The sequence below is a fragment of the Mycteria americana genome, chromosome 6, assembly GCF_035582795.1.
Source record: "Mycteria americana isolate JAX WOST 10 ecotype Jacksonville Zoo and Gardens chromosome 6, USCA_MyAme_1.0, whole genome shotgun sequence".
Lineage (NCBI taxonomy): Eukaryota > Metazoa > Chordata > Aves > Ciconiiformes > Ciconiidae > Mycteria > Mycteria americana.
In genome coordinates, this window is record NC_134370.1 from 19574988 (window position 1) to 19596822 (window position 21835).

At 39.4% G+C, this 21835-nt stretch overlaps 2 protein-coding genes across 3 annotated transcripts in view; both read right to left on the reverse strand.

Moving 5' to 3' along the window:
- Positions 1-2202: 2202 nt before the first annotated feature.
- On the reverse strand, positions 2203-19445 carry NOC3L (NOC3 like DNA replication regulator). 2 transcript variants are annotated; one of them, XM_075504845.1, is made up of 21 exons: positions 19369-19445; positions 18048-18255; positions 17502-17628; positions 15037-15194; positions 14869-14925; positions 13722-13852; positions 12896-13057; positions 12040-12133; positions 11663-11838; positions 11317-11445; positions 10715-10846; positions 10250-10330; positions 9557-9657; positions 9018-9090; positions 8877-8940; positions 8718-8789; positions 7561-7742; positions 7201-7329; positions 6454-6551; positions 4485-4569; positions 2203-2727 (listed from the first exon to the last, which is right to left on the reverse strand). In XM_075504845.1, exons 1-21 carry the CDS (start codon positions 19375-19377, stop codon positions 2596-2598), a joined length of 2400 nt encoding a protein of 799 aa, XP_075360960.1. In that variant the 5' UTR covers positions 19378-19445; the 3' UTR covers positions 2203-2595. The 2 variants fall into 2 exon arrangements, 1 of the variants encoding a protein (XP_075360960.1); XR_012776141.1 differs by having other exon boundaries at positions 2672-2727; positions 7197-7329.
- A 436-nt stretch (positions 19446-19881) lies between these two features.
- Positions 19882-21835, reverse strand: part of TBC1D12 (TBC1 domain family member 12) — a 49325-nt gene continuing 47371 nt past the window's right edge. Inside the window, 1 exon segment of the mRNA XM_075504846.1 lies at positions 19882-21597. Within this exon segment, the coding sequence (XP_075360961.1) occupies positions 21529-21597 (69 nt within the window). The 3' untranslated portion in view covers positions 19882-21528.

Genomic DNA, 21835 nt, shown 5'->3' on the forward strand with positions numbered 1-21835 from the left:
TACGAAATAACTTTGTCTCTTTCTGTGCTTTTGGCTGGGCATGGACATCAATTAGGAAAATACATTCATTTTTACATTACAAACTATTTACAGGAAGCAGCTTCCAGGATAAAGTTTGAAAGAAAGGAATGTAAATAATCAACACCTTCCAGAAACATGTAGTCTCTGAGTGGTAGCAGGCCTCACGCTGAACAGTTTACAGGTGGAAATCTCACGCTCTGTTGCCTATTGGCAAAAATACAGAAGTATTTTATTCTATACTATTTTAAAATCACTGTTACTTTTCTACCAATTTCTTATATTTTCCTTGCATAGCATGTGCTGCTTGCAGTGGTGTGACTGTATGGGACAGAAGTTGGGCAGCCACGGATCCTGGCCCTGTTGCAGTACTACTCAGTTTGCAGGAACTGGGGCACACCAGGAGGTACTTCCTATCGCCTGAAGGGTTTCCTGTTTCTGTCTTACTAATCCGAAGTTTAGCAGTTAGAAGAATAAAAAATATTACGTCAGTTTTAATTTTTAAAACCTAGTCACATTATTTTTATTGCTACAAATATTACTAGATGAAGTATCTCAATAGCCATCTTTAGAAAGCCATCTGCTTCTAGAAATCACATGCTTTCAGGAATTAAAGACTTTAACATGGAAATATCTAAATATTTCAAGAACACGTTCTCTTACATTCATAGTTTGTCTTTAAAAAAGAAGAACTTGCTGGTAGCGTTAGATTTCAGTGAAAGGTTGAGTCTGCAGCTTCTGAAATGGAACTGTCTGTTCTGCTTTAGCTCTCTGAATGCTTCAGCTAACATTTGGTTTTTAATCACTTTTTGGCTGTTACTAGTCCACTATAAAACCATTAGGGTAGCCCACTAAATGTAACAAGGGTGGCATTTTTCCTGTCTGTGATCAATATTTTGTAACTTCAATAGCGATAGACATTTGGCAGAGTTACCAATTAAACACAAAAATCAATAGCAGTAAATAGATTTTGCTCCAATACCTGCATAGGATATTTCAGAATGACTTAGTTGTACAGTTGTCTTCCTCTGCCTCTTAAAGCATGTCGAAGTATTCTGACAATGCAACATCACTATGTGCCAGTCTTTATATTGTTTGGAAACTATGTAAAGTGAACAATTTTAAAAGTGACTTTTCCACCTGGACTATTTTCTCTCTGCTGACTTGAAGAATAAACTTGTATTTGTATATGTTGTAAAAAAATAAATGGTTTAAGATGTTGACTCTTTGCTTTTGCCTTCCTGAACTGACTGAAGTACTGGCAAATGGCCCCCTTGGAATTTTCAGAATTAAATCACATCCATATTTGCAATGGCTTAACAACTAAAAAGAACTACTCAAAAGCTATGGGAATGGCAACCTAAGCAGACAGAAACACATGTATTACCACCAGGATTATGTAGGCAGTTTTGTAATCTACACAGTAAAATTTGTGATTTCTAATCCATTAAGATAGAAGTCTATTCAAAAAAATGTTTGTGAATTTATGTTTAACTACTTGAAACTTGGTGAACTAGACTGATTAATACTAAAAACATGTATTAAAATAAAATTAAATTACTTCTAAAACTATCTAAGAAGCATAAACCAGGATAAAGGACTAAATACCCTAGAGAAAAAGAAATATTTTCTGATTATTGTAAGGAGGTTAAGCGACTTGAACAGAAGCTTTGCAAAACTTACAACATGCATCGTTATCACATCATAGACTAAACATTACAAAATGTATTAGCTGCCAGCCAGGGACAGCCCACCACGCGTCCCTGTGGAATGGAATTCACATAAAGCCAATACTCACTCTTAAGTTACTTCATATATTTTACTTACTGTTTGCAAAGCCAACATGCAGCTGAAAATGGATTCTAAAACAACCAGGCAATAACTAGTATTTGGGGAATGAAGATTAAAAAAAAGATTTAAATTCTTACCTTGAATTTGTCCAGCATTCTTGACAGTGATGGTTTATTGAAGACATTGTAGTACAGCATTCAATCATGGTAGTTCAGAACTGGAATTCAGTAATCTCAATTTGCCAATACCAAGATTCATCAGAGGGAAAAAAACCCCCACCAAATGCAAAATCGTTTCAAGATGAGATAAATGGTTAGGAGACAGAAGAAAAACAGAAAAAATGCAATACATATTCCAAATCTCTAGGTATCTTAAACATCAAAGTCAATATTATATTAAAATTTCCAAAATATTTATTATTTTATCAACACAACCAGTGATTTCTCAGAAACACATATGTCCATATTCTGTTATAAAAATTAGAAAATATATAAACAAAAATACTATAATGCATGGTTGCAAACAATTTTAAAATGACCTGGGTTTGTATCTTTTTAAATTACTGATGTGACTGTTCATTGTGGTTCCCAAGCCCTGAGAACATGGGCTCGGTGGTTAAGCAGAGAGGCTGTGTAACTCTGTGTGAAAAACTGCTGTTACATCTTTCATATGTGTCTATATTCAAACAAAAGCCTACTTGAATTCCTTTAATGATGAGTGGAAATTTCTTTCAGCCAATCTTTCTCCATAATTAAGAAGCCAACTGAACATGACTGATAGATACATTTATGACAAGGATGATTCCTTCAAGTGTTTAGCAAAATCCAAGGGTTTGTGAACAACAGTCTCACTGATGTGTTGTCGAAGCTGTTTGTTTAGCTCTTCATCTATAAATGAATCCATTTGTGAGAATGTATCCTGAAAATTACAAAATATTAGTTGCATTACAAAACAAGGCCAGTATGTGTTTTCCATGCATAGCTGAAATTAGCAGTCCTGTTTCTCTCCCACCCCCCCGTCATCTACACCAGACCTATGGAACTAGCTCATGTATATCTGGCCTGCCAGTAAGTTTCACTTGGCTAGCAACATGCCGATGTGTCAGGCAGTCCTTCGTAAGCTCAGGGTTCTGGTGAGGATTTTTTGTTTTGTTGTAAACTGGGCTTTAGAAGAATACCTACTACACATAGCCACAGCTTCCAGCTCTGAAGGAGCTTACACACGGCTTCCTGTTCAACACACCTTATAAAAACAAATCAAGCATCTCTGATTGAAAGGCTAGTGAAAGCAATAATGCTAGCAGTAGAGGCTGTGAGTCAGAAGGGAATGCCCTGAGCCTGCCTCACAAGATCCCTTCTGGCTGCAGCCAGATCTGGAGCCCTCCACTCTTTCCTGGTGCACAGACGAGGAAGGTCACGCACAAAATTTATACCTCCCTGTTGAAGTCTTAGCACTCACGTAGTCAAGTACTTTGTGCACTCAGGGACAAATGAGATCCTCTCTTTAGTGGTGCACAGGGAAAGAAAACTCCAATTCAGAGCTTCTGTCAATGGGGGGAAGTGCTGACAGACAATGGCAGCATGGCACACAGAGAAAAACATGCAGGACAGATAGGGTAAAACTTAGATACTGCCAAAATTTGTTAAAATGAGCCAAACAGCCAGAGAACAGGCAAGACCCCAAGGTAATTTTCCCAGTTATGTCCATTATAACCACCTGTGGACAGTTTGTTCTGTTATCTTCCTCTTCTTTTGTTTCTGCTAAAGAGCTTGTGCACTTCCTTATTCAAGCACTACACAACCTCTCTCCTATCTGCTGTTCCCAGCCTTGTTCTGTCAGAGCTGCTAATGTAACACCCTAGCAGGACAGATGCGTCAAGAAGTCATTGTAAAAGGACAGAATAAGTAAGTAAAAATACATTTTCAGAAGTTGTTTCTCTAAAATGGAAAAAAAAATTGTGCTCTCAAGGCTTTAACTGACATTACTGAGTTACAAACTGGAGGCACTAACAAGGTTAACAGGTTATAATGTTTTCATGAGGAAGAAAATTAATTATCACTTTTTAAAGGACACACCACTCACTGGACATTTGATGGAGGTTGGCATCTGGAACACATCCAGTGCTGAGGATCTAAAAAGTGTTCATCCACTTCTCCTCTTTATACATTAGCTCTTTGTTCCCCTCAAATTTACACTTTAAAGCTATAAACTGACACTAATAGGGATCGGTATCCTTCTACATACTGAATCAAAGGCTCTGGAAATCCAGCTGTCCTGCCAGCTACCCACACTGGGGAAAGAGAGCTGGCTTTTTATTACTGCTTTTTGAACAAACAAACATTAGTTCATTATCACAGAGAAGGAACAAGAAACCTGCACTGAACCACTGCAAAGTGCAAAAGATAAGTAAAATAATAGCTACCATACTAATCTTGCTACGTTAACTAACTGATGCTATAGGAGGTGGAACTATTCATACAGCTTTTCTTCCTTCTTTATAGTCAGTGCTATCTTATGTCACGTAAAAAAAAAATACTTGACACAGAAAGTACAGGAACCAGAAAGCCAAACTAAGTGTGCTAATGCCTGGGCACTGCATAGTGAGCCAGCAGATACAGGTTATACTGGTGTTATCATGTGGTTAAAAAAGGACACAGAGAGAGATGAGATGGTACCTTTCTTTTGGGTGTTACTGACGCAACAGGAGGGTTAAAGGTCATTCCTCTCATACTGTATGCCTCAAAAAGTTCTGTAGCAGGCCTATAGCAAAAACCACAGTGAAAGAAAAATGGCATTAGATACATTTCTAAATAATGTAGCACCAAATCCAAGAGCAGCTTCTCCCACACACACACCCCATTCACACCCTCCACCATGCTTTAAGAGAACTCCTCGGAGTAATGAGCATCACCTGCTAAAGATCAGAAGCCAACAGCTGGAGAACAATGCAAGTAAAAGCAAGTAAAATGTGTCTAGATACTCAGTTGGGGGACAGAAGAAATGGGAGACAAGAACACTGTTCTGTTGGCTTGTCAACAGACTGTCCAAGCAGTCATTGCTTGCCCTGTACATACTTGAAAAAGTAAAAAACCCAATGTGGATAAAGGTTACCTAGCTGATACAATCTGCCTGAATTTCCAACAGTTCCTTACCAAATGGTTTTATGAAAACTAAGCAGCCGTGGGAGAACAGGGAAGACCTTCACATGGGAAAAGAACTGGTTAAAAGACAGGAAACAGAGGACAGGAGTCTATGATCTGTTTTTGTAATGGCAGGAAGAAACTTTGGATTTCCACAAGGTCTGTGCCAGGACCTGTGCTTTTCAACACACTCAAAGATGAGCTGGAGAGTACTAAGTGACTTGCGGTAGTAAGAATGAGCTGCCTGTGAAGAACTGCAAATAGACTGTATGAGATGGTCAGTAAAATGGCAAATGAAATTTAGTGGGGGAAAAAAAAAAGTCATACAGAAAAGCAATCTCAGCATCACATAAAAACGGGCTCTGAGCTGATCACTATCACTTACGGAAAAAAATACTGTTATGACAGGTATTTTCATGGGATTGTGGCCTTAATGCTGTTTGGAGTTGCAAAGAAACAGAGAACAGAACAGAAAATAGCTACATCAGTGTATAAATCCACAGATCACCCACATCTCAAGTGTTGCATCTGAGGCTCCAATTTCCTCATCTTGAAATACTTGAATTGGTAAAAGCTCAGGAACAGGCAACAAAGATGATGAAAAGTATGGAATAGCTCCTGTCTGGGCCAGATCCCTTCAGCCAGAAGAGATGGTAGACAGAGGGACAATATGATAGAGGTCTACCAAGTCAAGTGAGGCACAGAAAGAGCGTATTAGAGCAGACTGTTCATTTCACCTCTCAGGGCAAGAACCAGGGACTGTTAAATGATGCATGCTGGCACCAGGTTCAAAACAAAAGAAGGTAGGTCTTAACGTAATGAGCTGTGGACTCATGGAACCCTTACCAAACAATGCTGTATTTGCAAAATGCATGCTTTGGTTCAAGGGACATGGACCAGTTTTGAAAAAAATTCCATGAACAGGTACTAAACACAGAATGGTATCAGGTTCAGGAAATCCACCAGGCTGAAACCAATTGGAGGCTAGGACACTGCCCAGCACACGTTGTCTTACGTGCTTGCCCCGTTTTTACTCTTCCTGAGGCACCTGCTTCCAGCCACTGCTGAAGACAGGATGCTGAACTAGATCCTTAGTCTGAACCAGGATGGCTGTTCTTGCGTTTTAACATACTATGGGACCTTATGCTGCAAGTTGGTTTCCAGTTTACACTGGACAGCCACGGTTCAGTGATCCTGATCCATATTCAGATCAGGGCTGCTGCTGCAGATATTTTGCTCCTGTGGGAAGAAAGCACACTGCACTTTGAGATTTTTACCCTTGTCACAGCTTGGCAACAGGCCTCAAAAAAAAAAAAAAAAAAAAAAACAAAAAGAAAAAGGCAGCCAACATTCTGTACTGGCAGAAGAACAAAGAAAGTGAGTTTGAAGAACAGAATCTTTTAATTTTATGGATAATTATTTTTAGGGATTCCTTTAATAAAGGATGAGCAACAGCTACTTTTCAGGGCACTATTTTTAAAAACAGAAATCTCTGATAACTCACATTTGGCTCAAATCAAGTGGAAGAGCTCCTGAGCCTTCAGTTGGAGCTCCAACAGTAAGGTGAGCTGCGTATTTCTGCACTGTTGGATGATAGTGTCTCTGAAAGAAAGGAAGAAAGAAGGCAGTTGACTGAGGGACAAGGGATAATGTATTTATCTATGGATTCTCGCATTTATTTCCATTTCAGTAACATGGAAGGTTCTGCCTTTGTTTTAGATAGAGAAACTGAGCACCCCAAAATCAGTCAGTTTCTGGGGTTAAGTGAATGAGAACATCCAGTCATACATTTATTCACTAGTATGTCATGCTGTGAGCATAACTCTCCACAGTTAATCTAACTCTTACTCCCAGAAGGCAGGAGAAAGGGCAGAGGAACCCCAGCCCCCCAGCCCCAAACTCTAAATCCTGGCTGGAATGACAGATCAAGGTGTCAGTTGCTCCCTGGAGAAGGGCTGGACTGCAACGGAACTTAACAGATTGAAAAAGCCTCCAAAGGAGTCTTATTAGGCAACCTGCAGTAAGATCCAGTGTGGTACCAATATAAGGGATGTGTAACATCCCCTTTTGAGCTCATTCCTTCCCTATACCACTGTGCTGCTGTCCCTCTTTGTGTGGAATAAGCTCAGGTGGGCCAGATTTGACTGATAAGCCTGAAGACCTCTGTTCTCTATTTGTGTAAAGCATATAAACATTTAGCAGCTATTTACTGCTGACTTTTACTTCTCAAATCACTCAGCTACTCACTAACCTGCAGTAAATGCAGCTCCCACAGAGCCGTGTTCTGAGCATTGCAATGCTCTGGTTCATCTAGTTCTGGCAGATAAACTCCACTGCCTTGAGATTCGTTGTCTAGTAAGAGGTCCATCTTTGGGAATGTCTACAACACAAAAGAAAAGGACTAAGTTGCTTGTATTACATGTCCAATTATAATATGGTTAAGTAAAGTTCAGGATTCATTCCATATTATTCAATCTCACAGCATTTAAGGATACTCTGTTTTCATCATTCTTGCTTAAGATGCTTCAAAATATTTTGCATAAAGTCAAATTGTCAAAAAATTCAATAAGCTTTAACCAGTTAGCTGAAAATTCCAACAAGTAAAACTTACTTGCATGAATACCCTGTTTGTTGCCAAGATCCCAACACTGGAGTTTGGAAGTACATGAAGAGCAAGCGTGGAAAGTCGCTTTAGGAAAGCAAGAGCTCGTTGCTGGGAAACTTGCTTTCTCCGCTTGGCAAACATGACATCCAGGCACTGGAGCACAATCCCTATATCATCATTGGTACCACCTCAAAAGCAGAATTTCGTACAAAGAGTAAATACCTATGTCGAGGAACGTACAGCTAAATACTCTGCTATTGACTGTACACTGGAACCTGAGAAATAACATGAAAGCTAAGAGGTTCAAACACAGCACTAATGTGATACAGACATAAGCATCCATCTTTTTTTGGTAAAAATAGTCCAGCTTTGAACAGAAAAAAACGTATCATTGTTTCTGTGCTCCTTTCTAAGAAAATATTTGTTCCATCAAAAATGTCTAAACATTAGAAGCAGTAAGTGTATTCATTATATCATCTTTTACAAATTTTTAAACGGTGCAAAAATTTAGTCTTTTACCCATCCAGAACTGTAGAATGTTTTTTCTCAATCTTTCCCCCTTAGTGAATGCAAATTTATGAAGTTAATTAAAATTATGTTAATTTCAAACTTTATAAGTATCTCTTTTCATAAACTATTCAGCTTCTCAGAATTATTAGAAAATTTAGATTAGAAAATTAGAATGTCAGAATTATAAAAATCAGAAATATAAACCAGGAGATTTTAGAAAACAGAATTTAAATTGAAATTATTTTTAAAATTATATTAGAAAAATTAAGAGATTTTTCTCTAGTAGAGAAAGAATTAAGAGAAAAAATACAGAATTTTTAAATTGCCACGGAAAGAAACAATTATAAGGAAGTAAAAAACTTAAACTGAGGACAGGATAAATGCTTATCCAAGATCACATACTCAGCATTCCCTAATGAAATGACATGATTAGAACCCGGTAGCATGTATTGCAATAATAATTCTACTATTTGTATTGCAGTAGTGCAATGTGCAACTTGAGAAAAAAGTAGATTAAAACAGACAGTAATATTTTCAGAACTCAGATATCTTAAAACAACTGTAGTTTATTAACACTATATTAAGGCTGTGATACCAAACAAGCAGAATAAACATTTTTTAGGTGAACAGTGAAAATAAGAATCTGGAGTTACCTGCATGTAGGCTGAACAGTGTCTTGTAAAGATGTGTGTAGAATTTCATCGGATCAATGTTAAGAACATCACCTATTAACATAATCCCAAATAAATACATTTACTCCATTAATCTATCAGACAATATTAAGCAAAAGTTTGTTTTTAAAGATCTCTTACCTTGACCAGACAGTATATGAAAAGCACTGAGAATGCAATGAAGACTCTCACGATAGCTTAAACCCTAAGAATACAAAACTGATTAAGTACCCAAAAGAACATAATTTTAAGAAAACTGTAATAAAAGTAAGCTCAACTTACCCCAGATGCAATAAGAGAATGAAGGACAATCAACAGGTCATCAAAAAATTCCACATTTATGAGATGAGCAAACCTTGAATCAAAGAGATTTTTATTTTTAAGTTACAGACACTATCTGCAAACTCAGTTCAAATTATTTTGAATTGCCAAAATCTGCACCTTAAAAGCAGAGCTAAATCAAATGCTGAACATCTATTTTCTTCACATAGATGGATGATTCAGCCCCCAACTGCTAATCACGGCTTCCCTATAGCACTAGAGACATGCTCGTGTTCTTCAGGAAGTAATCAGACAAAATAATGGAATCACATCACACCCTGCTGGGTTTGCATCACATCAATTCTATCATGGGAAATTTCACATCACATTGAAATGTTTTTACAAGTAGGTGAAAACTTCAGCAGAGAAATAAAAGAATTTCAACAAATTTGTCAGGGACAGTCTTCTCTCACTTTATAAATCCCTTTCAAAGTCAAAAATCCCTTTACTGCTTTATGTCTTTTCTAACACACACAAAAGAAGGTGGGCTTAGTTCTTACTTTGCAAGACCTTCTAGCACGGCTGGCAAAAGTGGAGACTTCTGAGCTTTCTTCAAGATTCTAAAGTAAGTTACAAATACAATATTCAAGGTCTCTGTGTGCTGAAGGAAAGAAAACAAAATAAAATACTTAAGCATGGAAAACAGACGCTTCTACTTCACTTAAACTCAATTGCAAATGCTCCTCTCTGTTCAAGCCTGCACTCAGGCCTTCCAAACCAGCCCTGGCACTGCCATCTCTGCTCTTCTTATGCTGAAAAGCTCAAGTCCTGCTCTCCTGCCCTCTGCTCTGTCCCCTCACCTTCTCCTAGCTAAACAGCCTCTCTTCCCCTCAGTCCATCCTAGCCACACTCCTCCTTTGCCTAAAGATCACTCTGAGAGGCTCGCAGCAGCCGTTACAGTGCCATATGTAACAGGAACAGGACACCTAGAGGACACATGTCAATGGATACAAATACCTTTTTGTGCAGAGAACAGAAGGAAATAGGAATGGCTAAGTTGGCTTTCCCAGGTAAACTGAGAGGGTTTGGTTTAAAACATAGACCTCTGGCATAGGCAAAATGTTTGTAAGCTGTCAACATTATCTAGAGGTGTGGAATGCTGACAGGCTGGGATGGAGGGGAGACACTTGGTTACAAAAGGATTAGGAGCTGCTACTTTGCAAAAATAGGAAAATAATCTCTAAATTACTTACCAGCTTCAGTTTTTTTTCTTTACTTTCTGACGCTTCTGCTTCCAAGAGTTCTCGTTCCAGTTTCTCTTCTGCTTTCTTCCACTGAAAACATACAGTTGATTTTAAGACAACAGATTAAATGTTTCCAACCAGCCTGGATATCCAGGTTCCAAAGATACCCAGAGAACAAATCTTCTATGTTTGGTGAGTTGCTTAAGTCACGCTGTGATGCTACAGGGTAACCAACTTGGATATATTCCTTCCTATCAGAAACAACCAATCAAAGGCGTTATAAACACCAGAAAGAGAAAAAAATTAGGAAGATAATTAAATTCCCTGTAGAACCTCATAAATATTCAAGTACAACGCAAACACTAATCACTGATGCTGAGAGTTAACAATGGCAACAGGAGAAGTGCAATCATTGCTAGAACAAATTGGTACATAAAGTCACTGAAGCAGAGCATAAGAAAGCACACGTCATACCTTTCTTTGCATTCTTGAAAGATTTTTTCTTTTCTCTTTGTAAGTCATGAACTTTTTCTTTGGTGCAATGTCTTCGGAATCTTTTTGTAATTCTACTTCCTTAATTCTTAAGTGAAGAAATACTTTTAACACCTATTATAAAATGAAATAAATACAATGAAAGGTGATCCACAACGGAGGAACGGAGATGGTAAGAAATCCTGAATTCCATTCAGGCTAGTGGGCTTTGCTCATCAAAGGCTCTTCTATTTATTCCCCTCCTTTTCCTTCATATCTGTATCTCTCATCTCTGCTCCCAGTTCCTTCCCCAGCACTGTCCATTTCTATCCATTCCTCCATTTCCTTCTCTCACTTCAAGTTTCCCTACCTGACTTAACACACATCTCTGTCGAGAGCTGATCTCCTCCTCCCAGTCTCTTTCCCCTGCCCCATATCTCTCTTTCTAACCCTCTGGCTCAGCCCACTCCTAAGCTGCCTGTGTTATGACAGGGTGAGGAAATTCTGCTAGTCTGCAGCCAGCAGCTGCACTAACTTTAACTTTCAGATTTTTTTTTAAACCATTGACAGAAGAAAATTGTGTAGTACAACAAAAAGATTCTTACCTCAGGTCTGACATCGTAATTTCTACTCCTCACAAGGCCAGAAATGACCTTAACTACACCGAGTGAAGCATAGCCCAACTTGTCTTGTTTAAAGAGCTTCTTAACTGCCTCAAAGCACAGTTCAGAAATCTGAAAAGTGAATTTGAACAAATTCTTCCGTAAAGCCAAGTCTACGACAACAGCTAACTGGTAATACTGATGGTATTTACTAATTAGAAAGTGGACACAGCCTGTAAAATAGCAAAAAGATATGGCCACAAGATCTGGATATTGTGGAATAAAGCTTAGAAATAGATTATTTTTCATACAAAACAAGAACTCTTTCCCTAATCAGAAAATCACTTACCATTTTTGATGCATCATTCATGAGCGGAACAATGAGAACAATAATGTTGTTGTGGAAGTTAAAGTGGGGTAGGGCCACAAGCAGCTCACACAGACACTTCACTGCAATCTCCGCTAGACCTTTGTATGCTTTTAATGAGATTACATTGCTTTTCTTCAACTTCCTTTGTTTCCAATCTGTACAAAATATTATTTTTAGTGATCACTGTTCAGAATGTAGGGAAGCTTCTAAATAGTTATAGTTTTAGTTATTGCAGGCATTCTCCTACACACTTATATGAAACAGTACTTGCATGAAAGACAGCAGGTAGCATTCAGAGGAGGTTAACTGTGATGCTGCAAATATTTACTACAAAAAATGGAAAGTGTTGACTGTACCTTTAATTGTTTGTTCCAGATTTTCCAAGTAAAATTTATACTGGCTCACAAGGCCTTCTTCATATTCTCTCAGTTTCTGAGTTTCTTTTTTAACCTGTAAACATAATACACATGAAATTTTATCTGGAGAGCTAAATCCTGAAATTAGCCAGTGGTGAAAAAACCCAAAGTTTTAAAACAAATTATCAGACACCTAAGTAGTTTTTTCTTCTAGACAGACATTCCTAGAAATGTATCAAAAATAAAATATTTCTACATATTTCTCTACATGTTCTTGTGCTCAGAGGGCCTTTTCCAACTAGGCCGATTTCATTTATAGGTACTGAAGTGAAATTTGTAACTAGATGTTATTGTAAAGCCATGACTCTCAACTGCACTACAAGAAACCTTCTAAAGAATTGGTTAAAAACAAACTCCAGGTAACAAGTTATTCTGCATTTGTTCAGCAAATTATTGAACACATTACACAGAAATCTGTGCCAGGAAGGTGTCAATGTTGCATAATTTGCTTTCTTTCTCATTCCCTTCAGTGTGACACAAAACACCATCTTATTCTGAGGTTTATGATGAAAGTCACATAGGTTTGGTATGCTACTTTCATATACTATTTTTTCCCTCCATTACCACCAGCATCTCACCTACTTATTGAAGGAAGTACTTAAGAATTAAAGGTTCAAAACAAAGACCTCTGTCCCTGAAAGTGTCACAGCTTCTGAATTTCCACAAGTGCTTGTGTATTTGTCACCCTCTGCTCAAAACTATAAATTCATATTAAACAAATCAGTATTAGTATTTGATATAACTTTAAAAAATCTGAACTACTCACAATACTCTATAAAGAAATTTGGTATTTCACCTTGGTAGCCTTTTCTGCTTCAGTCAGAGGCCGAATTTTGTAAGAAGGCACAATATCTTTGAATATCTCCATCAAAGAAACCATGACCAGCTTCCGAACAATCACAGCCACATTAGGATCCTGTTCCATCAGCATGGCACGCAGCTCCTTCAACTTTTTAATCTGATTAAGAAAAGAGGCAGACAAAGTCAGCTGAAGATCACTCACAAACCAATGTACAAGCACAATGTACATTTCAGCAAAAGTTTGCCACAAGAAACATGCCTCATTTTTAAATACTAGAAAGAGAAAAAAATTAACTCAGCAGCTACTCGGACTCTACTTAGCACTGCATAAAGAGTCAAGAAATGCTAGATATCCCAACAAAATTTTTATCTTGGGAATGTTCAAACTACCCTGCTATGACAAACTTGCACAGAATTATAGCAAATCACTAGCATATCCTGAAACATTGACAACTATCGGATACAACCCTGAAATCAGAGCTTAAATAAGGGTCATGCTTAAGGAACAAGGTAGTTTGGACAGGGAATACGACAGACAGTTATTATTCCTAAAACCACAACTATTCAGAGGGACAAATTACAACTGAACAGTGAACACAATCACCTAGATCTTCACCTGATTCAAATCCTTTGTACCAACCTATGGCAGCAGTTTCACTGTTTGCCACCCCCCTGAGAAATGATACAACAGTGACTTTTTTTCTTGTTCTACTCATGTATTTTTCTGCTTTTGCTATTGTTCAGTCACTTCAGATCCTTATTTATTGACTTACTGCACAACACAGGCACACATACATGCATGTTAAGTAAATGCTACCTACGTTGTTGTCTGGCTCAGAGAGAATGGCCGATGCTAAGGCAGCTATGTGCATCTTCCTTTCCTGCAGCTTTTGTCTCCTTTGAGCAGCCATTTCCTCAGGAGTGAGAACAGGCAGGGGTTCTTCATTGAAGTCTAGCACAAGGTGCGAGAGTTAGAAAGGAGGGTTACTAGGGAAGCCACTTAACAAATACCACATTGCAAACTACAGTTCTAGATACTGCATTTCAGATGGGTACCACAATAACACCACACAAGAGTAACACATGCAGTTCCACAGTAAAAGAAGCTTTAAGAATGACCTTGCTAGAGCTTATATTAACCCAGAGATTAATTTTTGCTCCACTCCAAAATGTTACTTTTCAAAAAGAAATGGACCAAATGTCTTTGAATCTGCAAATGGTATTCCCTAAGTACAGTGGGAACATATAAACTCAACATATGACCCCAACTGTGCCAAGAAACTGCAGTGCTCCGCAACTTGCAGCAAATTATTCACCATTCAATTTTTGTTTTAAAAATACAATTGTTTTATTTGCGTTTTCCGAGTATTATTTTGTATGTCCTTCCTCATCTTCAGATTGTATTTAGAGAATAATGACTCAGAAGTGGCAGTTACAACTGCAACTGTTATTTGAATATGACTCTTAACTGGATAGCAAACTGCAAATTAAAATCTGAATTTCCTGGTATTCTGATGTTTTAAGTAAAAAATTTCAAAGACAGACACTCAAAAGCCTACAGAAGTCTGAGCCCTGAATTGCATTTCAAAATGATCTGAGTAATCAAACTAGAACGACAGCATAGAGTCTTTAAGACCAAGGTTTCCCTTCTCACTAGCAAAGATGACACAACTGATATAAGGAACTTCATCCAAACATCAGTTCCAGGTGAAAATCAAAGTAATTTTAAAGAAAGAGATTCTGAAGCCAGCTGTTCCTCAGGTTCTGGGATTCTAGCAGGTAAGAAAGCAAGCTCTGCACCACTGTTACGCTCTGGGGGCAACATGGTAATGAACATATTCAAAAACACCGTAAACAAAATACACTTAAATTACAAACTTCCTTAGGGAACAGCAAAGTACTCATATGTCAGTGATTTGGAGGAAAAAAAAAAAAAAACAACAAAAAGCAAACATGATGTTTTATTACCCTCTGCTTCCTCCATTTCTTCTGTATCCTCTTCTTCATCCTCTGCAGCATTGAGAACTACAAAAATAGAGTGTCTAGTGTCAAGCATGTAATAAACACCGTGGAATTTTAAAAGAATAAATTATATACATCTTGGCTACTATACTGATTCTGGAATCTGTGTCTTACCTGGCTTTTCCATAGTTTGGGGAATAATGCCACCTTTGTCTTTTATGGGGAGCAGATGGATGAGTTCTTTTTCTGGCTCAGTCTGCATACGTCTTGGCACCTTCTCATATTTGTCAATCACACTTTCATGTTTTCGTTTTTTGACGTGAACAGGTTCACTGAAAAATACAAGCCAAACTAAATGAACTAGCCATCTAATTAGACATGAACCATGTATGACAGTATACTAGCTGGATTAAGTGTCCCCACTCAGAAAAATAAATAATGGCTGATCTTATTAAGTGGAATGTTTGAGTGTGTTCACCATTGACAGCACCAGTCACCACTCAGTCAAACAATGTTAATGTGGATCTGTACAGGATCTTTGAATTCACGACAATACAGTGCTTCCCATCTCCTTTTTTTAGGAAACAAAATGTGAAATGAGCAAAGACAAAATGAGATTTAGTTAATCTGGCAGGTCAGCCCACTTCATGAATTTTGAAATGTTCGCATATGAGTGTGAACACACACATGCATGCAAAATGCTTGCATTGATTTTGAATTTACAAAAAAAATTAATTGAATGGTGTAACCACTTATAGTACAGGCACACTATGAAGTGTGTTATCTGTTCATATTATTAAAAAACTAAAAGCCAGGGATAAAGAATCACATTCTTGAAGCCACATGGTCTGTCTTGTAACAGGAACACTGCTTTTGTTCTTGTAAGGAGCAGAGTATCAACTATGAACATCTGAAGGACTCTGAAAGCTCCAGGCTCACAGACTGCTAGGCTTCAGAAAGTAAAAATCGCTTGTATGAGAAGTAGTATGATATCCCAGAGTCTACCCAGATTCCCTGCACACACGACATGGTCACCCTACACACGCATTGTAAAGACAGTGCACCAGCCTCAGCCTTGCTGTGCCTGTGCAGATCAAATCTTTCCTGTGTACCCAAATCCTAGTCAACGAGCACAGGAATTCTACACATCTGTGACTGATCTGTTGAGCACAAAGAAAATACAGCTGCTGTGAAAACAAGGGGAATTCTGGGTCATACCAAACATCTGGAAACCCTAGTATTAGCTGATGGGTTTTGAGATGGCACTGCTCCCATTCATGTAGCAGTAAGGGACATGGGGACCCTTCAAAGTAAGGCAACAGTAAACAAATCAGATGAAGCTTGTAAAGGCAAACATCCTTCGGAAACATTTCAGCCCTAAAATATTCAAAATTTTGGAAAAGAGTAAATAAAATACAAAGATGCAGAACAGAAACTATTAAGACCTCAGCACAGCCTGTTTCTCACCTAGGCCAGAGTGCTGTTTTACCTGCCTCTCTCTCCACTGTGCTCCCCCACTGCATGAGCAGGTGCCCCGGCATGGCTGAGGCTCACTAAAAATTTAACCCTGAGCAGTCCTGCCATGAAGGACTCCACCAGCAAGCAAGCAGGACTAGGACCCTCTCACTGGACAAACAGTGCAGTGTATTCCTTAAGATGCCCCACAGCCTCACTCTCCGCTACCCTGCCTTGACTTCCCAGGCGAGGCCTAACCAGGATGTGATAATGAGTGGGTCAGTGCACATTTTTATTTATCCCTACGCCATGTTAACTTTTACCACTATTACTATCGCACTATCGCTTTTCTACTCTGCTCACTGGGAAAGCTTGTGTCACACCCCACTCTCCAGGGATAACAGAAATAACGCAGTGTGGTGTACCACCCTTTCGTGGGATATGTTCCTAACCTGCACATAAGTATGTAAAAACATATGTATTTAGTCTGTGCTAATATGACCATGTAATTTATAAGTGAGGTATTATTTGACAAGTTCTTAAGAATAATCATAGTTGATCAGAGTAAAGCAGATTGAAAAGACAAATTCTCCAGTTTAAGGGAACACTATAAAAGGAGCTAAAAGCTAGTAACAGTAAAACAGGTAAAAGAGCAGCTATGCTTCTATGTATTTCATTGTGAACTCTACCTAACGCATTGCTCTAGAAAACTGGTAACGAATTTTTTGTACTAACGTTTTGGTGTCGCATGTGTTTACAGACATGGCTTCCAGAACCCTTTTGTTTTTTCACAGCAATTTGCAATGCAATATGAAAGTATAGTGGCCCAAAGTCCAGGGAACATCCTGAATACTCTATATAGAAAAAAAGACTCTGTATACAGATTAAAGCATGTCTTTCAGTTTGAGGAATGCTACTCATCTCGCAGCCAGGGACCTCATGGGAAGGAACACTGTGCAGAAACAGTAATCCTGAAGGTCAGGCAGAGCAGGTGAATGTACTGATACACATCAATACATTAATACTGAATGTACTGACAGACTCAGGAAACACTAAACTGGAACTACAAAGAAACATCAGACTGCAAGTGACCTCCTGATCTATGTATTACATTACATATTAATTCCATATTAACCGCACAAAGCTGAATTAGTACGAAAAGTAGACAACACAACAACACTCACTTAGAAGAAAGATCTCTGGTTAAAAAGGATGCTTTTTGAGACAAATCCTCCATTAATTTTAAGTCATCTTCATCCATCATGTCCAGTGGAAGAGCATCTTCTTCCTCTTCTTCTTCCCGTTTTTCAGCTATTTTAGAAGATTATGTATACAGATTAAGATCCTGTACATATATTCAAACTTGAAAACCTAACCCTGCCTACACCTGAGAGACCATTTTACACCTTACTTCAACCTTGAGCTCATCAACCTTCATGCATGTATTTTGTGTTATCCCAGAAAACTGCCCCTTTATTGTGACATTGAATAATGATTAGAGCAAACACATTTCTACCCTCTCCAACTGTCAGATCTTGTTGCCAGAATGTCTACATTTTATATTTTTCATAACTCTCCCTTTCTTTCCTTTAAACAAGAACAGGAATTATTTGTACACAGAAAATGAAATGTTGTTTTTTTGATACATAATTTTACAACATGAAGCAGCAGGATATTTAGTAACCCTCATACCCTTCCCCTTACAAAAATAATTCTAAGCAAACACTTACCAACTTGTTTTTTCTTGCATTCTTCCAATGGAAAAGGTTTTCTAGAGATAGCATCTCTGACAGCCTCCCTTAGCTTCTTTTGTTCTTTTCGATACTTCCTAGCAGCACTCTGCTGCTTGTACTGTTTATTTTTTAATTTGTTGTCAAGTTTTATTTTACTAGTTCTCAGTAACTTGCGAAAGCTTGGAACTCGTTTTGTGTTTTTTCTCTAGGAAACAAACAGAAAACTACAAGTAACTGACATGTTCATAGACTTTGCGAAATTTATTTCACTGTTTCAGATCTCATTAGGGTCATATTTCTATCAGGGCTGAAGAACGCATTTCTTCCAAATGGTATCATCGGTTAGCTCCAAATTTACCCAACTGTGTTAAATTCTTGAGAAGAGAGACCTGCAAAGAATGTTTTACAGAAACATTCTTGGACAATTTTTTTTATTAAACCTTATGTCCATCACTTTTAGACACATGAACACTCAAAGTACGGTAAACAGATTGTTAGGGCACAGTTCTTTGCCCTGTGTGCTCCCAGGCACTGTCTCCTCTCTTCACGATGCTGTTTTTCCCCAGCAGTGTGGGGCTCCTCGAATCTGGAATTTTTGCCAGTTCACCTTTATCTTCCCTTTTTAGATTTGGCTACAGGGAAAGTGCTGAAGACAGAGAAGCAACACTGACGCTTGTCCCTATGCCATCCACACAGCACCGTGAGCTAGAACAGCTACAGACAGCAACGCCCCTGCCTAGAAGTCGGCTCGGACTCCGCTTTTCCTCTCCTGATGCCACCCCACAGCCCGAGTGCATGCCAGCAGGTCACGCTGCAGACTACCCTGCTCCCTGTTAAAGCTCCGACGCCACGCTCCGCAGTATAACCAACAACGGGGATTCATTTCTTCTTCCACGCCTTAGTTTCAGCAAAATCACTTTCCAGAGGTGAGAGACGAAGGTGTATTTTGCCGGGGACCCGCCGCTGAAGGGCGGGCTGTTGCCCGCTCTAGGCGCCCGCCCCCCGACGCTCGGAGCTCTGTCGTCTCCTGCAGCCCCACGGCCGCGGCAGCACAGGACAAACCCGCTCGGCCCGACGGGAGGTGGGGCCAGCACAGGAAAGCAGCCTCCTCCCGAGGAGACCGCGGCGGAGGCCCAGGGGCCGCCCCCCGCCCCGGCCGGGCGGCCAGGCCGCCGTCCCGTCAGCCCTGCCAGGCGCGCCCCGCAGCAGCACACGGCTCGGCGGAAGGCCTGAGCACCGCTCCCCCGTCCCGTCCCGCCCCGCCCAGCCCCGCAGCCCACCCCCCCAGACACCACCGTCCCCCACCGCAGCGTCCTACCGGCTTCATGGCGGCGGCCCCGAGCGCGTGCCGTGCCGGCGGCGGGCAGCGGAAGCGCCGAGCAGGGGCGGGGCCGAGCCCAGCCCTCCCCGCCCCGCCCCGCGCGGCCGCAGCCACAGCGGCCCCTGGCGGCGGAGGGCGGCAGCCGTTGGTGAGGGAGGGAGGGGGACTGCTCCGGCGGGGAGCAGCTCCCACTTCATAAATAAATCAGTCTTTTATTTTAATGCCCCCCCCCCGCTGCCCCGCACCACACCACGCCCTCCGGGAGCAGAGTATCCGCCTCCGGGCTCACCCCCGAACCCCAAAAAGAGCAAAGCTCACCTCAAGGCATAGGACACTGCCCTCCACCTCAGCTCCTCAGGGAGGCAAGAAATCCAGGTAACAGAAGTGTGGCTCCTTAGTGCAGTAACCAGTTAAGTTTCCAGCAGCACAACGCTATCCTTGAGGCACACTCCTGCCCTACTTAGCAGGAAGTTATGGAGGAATGGAAAGGAACCACACTGCACCTCTGCTATAAGTTTTATTTACACAGGAATTGTTACTAGTGGTCTTAAAGGAAGGCTCGATCCTTCTATTTACAGTTATATACAGATTTATAGTTGAAAAGTAAGAAAACTGTACAAGATAACACAAAAATATAAGACAAATTGGATCCAATTAAAGTAGTGAATACATAAGTTAAGAAAAATCTGACATTTAAATTTCAAATTGTAATGTTATGAGTAGTATATATGTAGTTTTTAAACCAGATAGCAACGTAAGTTACACCACACTAAATCTTTACCCCAATTATGTAGACTCTGCTTTTAAACACCGGACAACTGGAAGCCTCCTGCACTTAAAAATACATAATGGTAATTCTGACTTGATTTCCACAGAGGGACCAGTTACAAAAACCCACATGTAAGGAATTTATTTACATTAAATATTAGCAAAAATGGACCAAGAGAATGCAAGTGTTCCTCACCTGCAGTGCTATCCATTTTAAACTGCCATCCCCTACAATCACAAGTTGTTGTACAGCATCTTCGAGAATAGGAAATGTTTGCAAATGTCTGCTGTAACACATATAATATGACCTTATGTCTCACAGTTAAAAGATGTTAAAGAATTAAGTATCACTAAACCAGATGCTTTTTGGATTTCAGTATTGCACACTAAAAGATAGTTTCAAAAATGATTCTGTGTCTGCATTATTCTGAAGTGTTAAAAGTGGCTGCTCCTTTGACAACACAAAGTCTGCAGATAGCTTTGTCAGTTTCTAGTGTTCACCATTACGTACAAGTATTTCTTAACTGGAAATGGCTCGACAAAATAAAACTTCTGGTGGCAAAACCCTTTCACAGAATACCCACTCCATTTTTAATAAGCTGCACAACCAATACACCAAAAAAAATGCTTAACACCACTTGCTTTGAAAGCTGTACACTCTGAAAATAATAGCCCTGATCTTACCACTGTTTAAAATTCTGATGATTTTTGCTCTAACAGGTTTGGGCACAAAACTTTCACAGTTCCTGAGTTAATTACATTTGCCCAGACTGAAGGATGAAGCTGTATTTAAAAAAAAAAAAAACCACAACCAAAAACAAACAAAAAACCCCCAAACAAGTAAATAAGACCATACCCCTTCCCAAATTTTAACCATCTTGCACATAAACATACCAAACTACCTTATTTGGTCCTCAATACGTTCAAATGGTTAATTTTGGAGGTAATATTTGTACCAAAAGCATTTGGTTTGGATAGCAGTTTTGGGGCCTTAAGATTTAGCATTTCCCTCATCCCCCCCAAAAAGTGCCTTTGTGGTATTTGTAAAAAAAGTTATGCCTCAATTTTTTTTTTTAAAGTACCAACAGAAGTTATTACAAATGTTTATTGCATTGAGCTGATTCTTTTAAAGTATTAAATATGAGCTCCCCCACTTCTCAGTTTCATAGGTTTTAGTATTCTGTGTGAAAACAAAATCTTCCCACGACAAAAGCTAATACTGGCAAAAGGGTGAAGATTTCATCAGTTCATTACTCCACTGAGAGCTGTGTCGGTTTTCTATCTCATTTTCACATTTTCTATAGTGCTTTTCCACATAGAAGTGATGTGAAAACTCCTTTGTCATCAAGTGGTTTTCCACATTTTCAATTGACCTCAACATTACGACAATTAGCTTTTCAGTGCTGGGCTATGGTTCTTGTCCCCTTCTTTGTTGTCCTTCATCAGTGAGGCAAACACCTGGAAATGTAAATTATTTAATTAATATAAAAAAGCCAGTCTTTTGGGTAAAAAAATATCAATATTAACCACCACAATATTAGCATGGAGATTAATTTCTAGAATGAGACACTAGAAAGGAAGTGCCCATTGCTCAGAAGTCAGACATGCAACATAAAGTAGTCGTTAAGAGAAGTGCCCCATATACTCATGTGCTGACATGTCTGTTTTGAGATACATATATCTATCTCCAAGAAAC

What these genes read in the sequence shown, in the direction of transcription:
- NOC3L (XM_075504845.1), bottom strand. An exon ending in CAAACAGGGTATTCATGCAA is followed by an intron (nt 7,330 to 7,560) that starts GTAAGTTTTACT and finishes TTTGTGTTGTAG; the next exon opens with ACATTCCCAAAGATGGACCT. An exon ending in CCACTTGATTTGAGCCAAAT is followed by an intron (nt 4,570 to 6,453) that starts GTGAGTTATCAG and finishes TTTTTGCTATAG; the next exon opens with GCCTGCTACAGAACTTTTTG.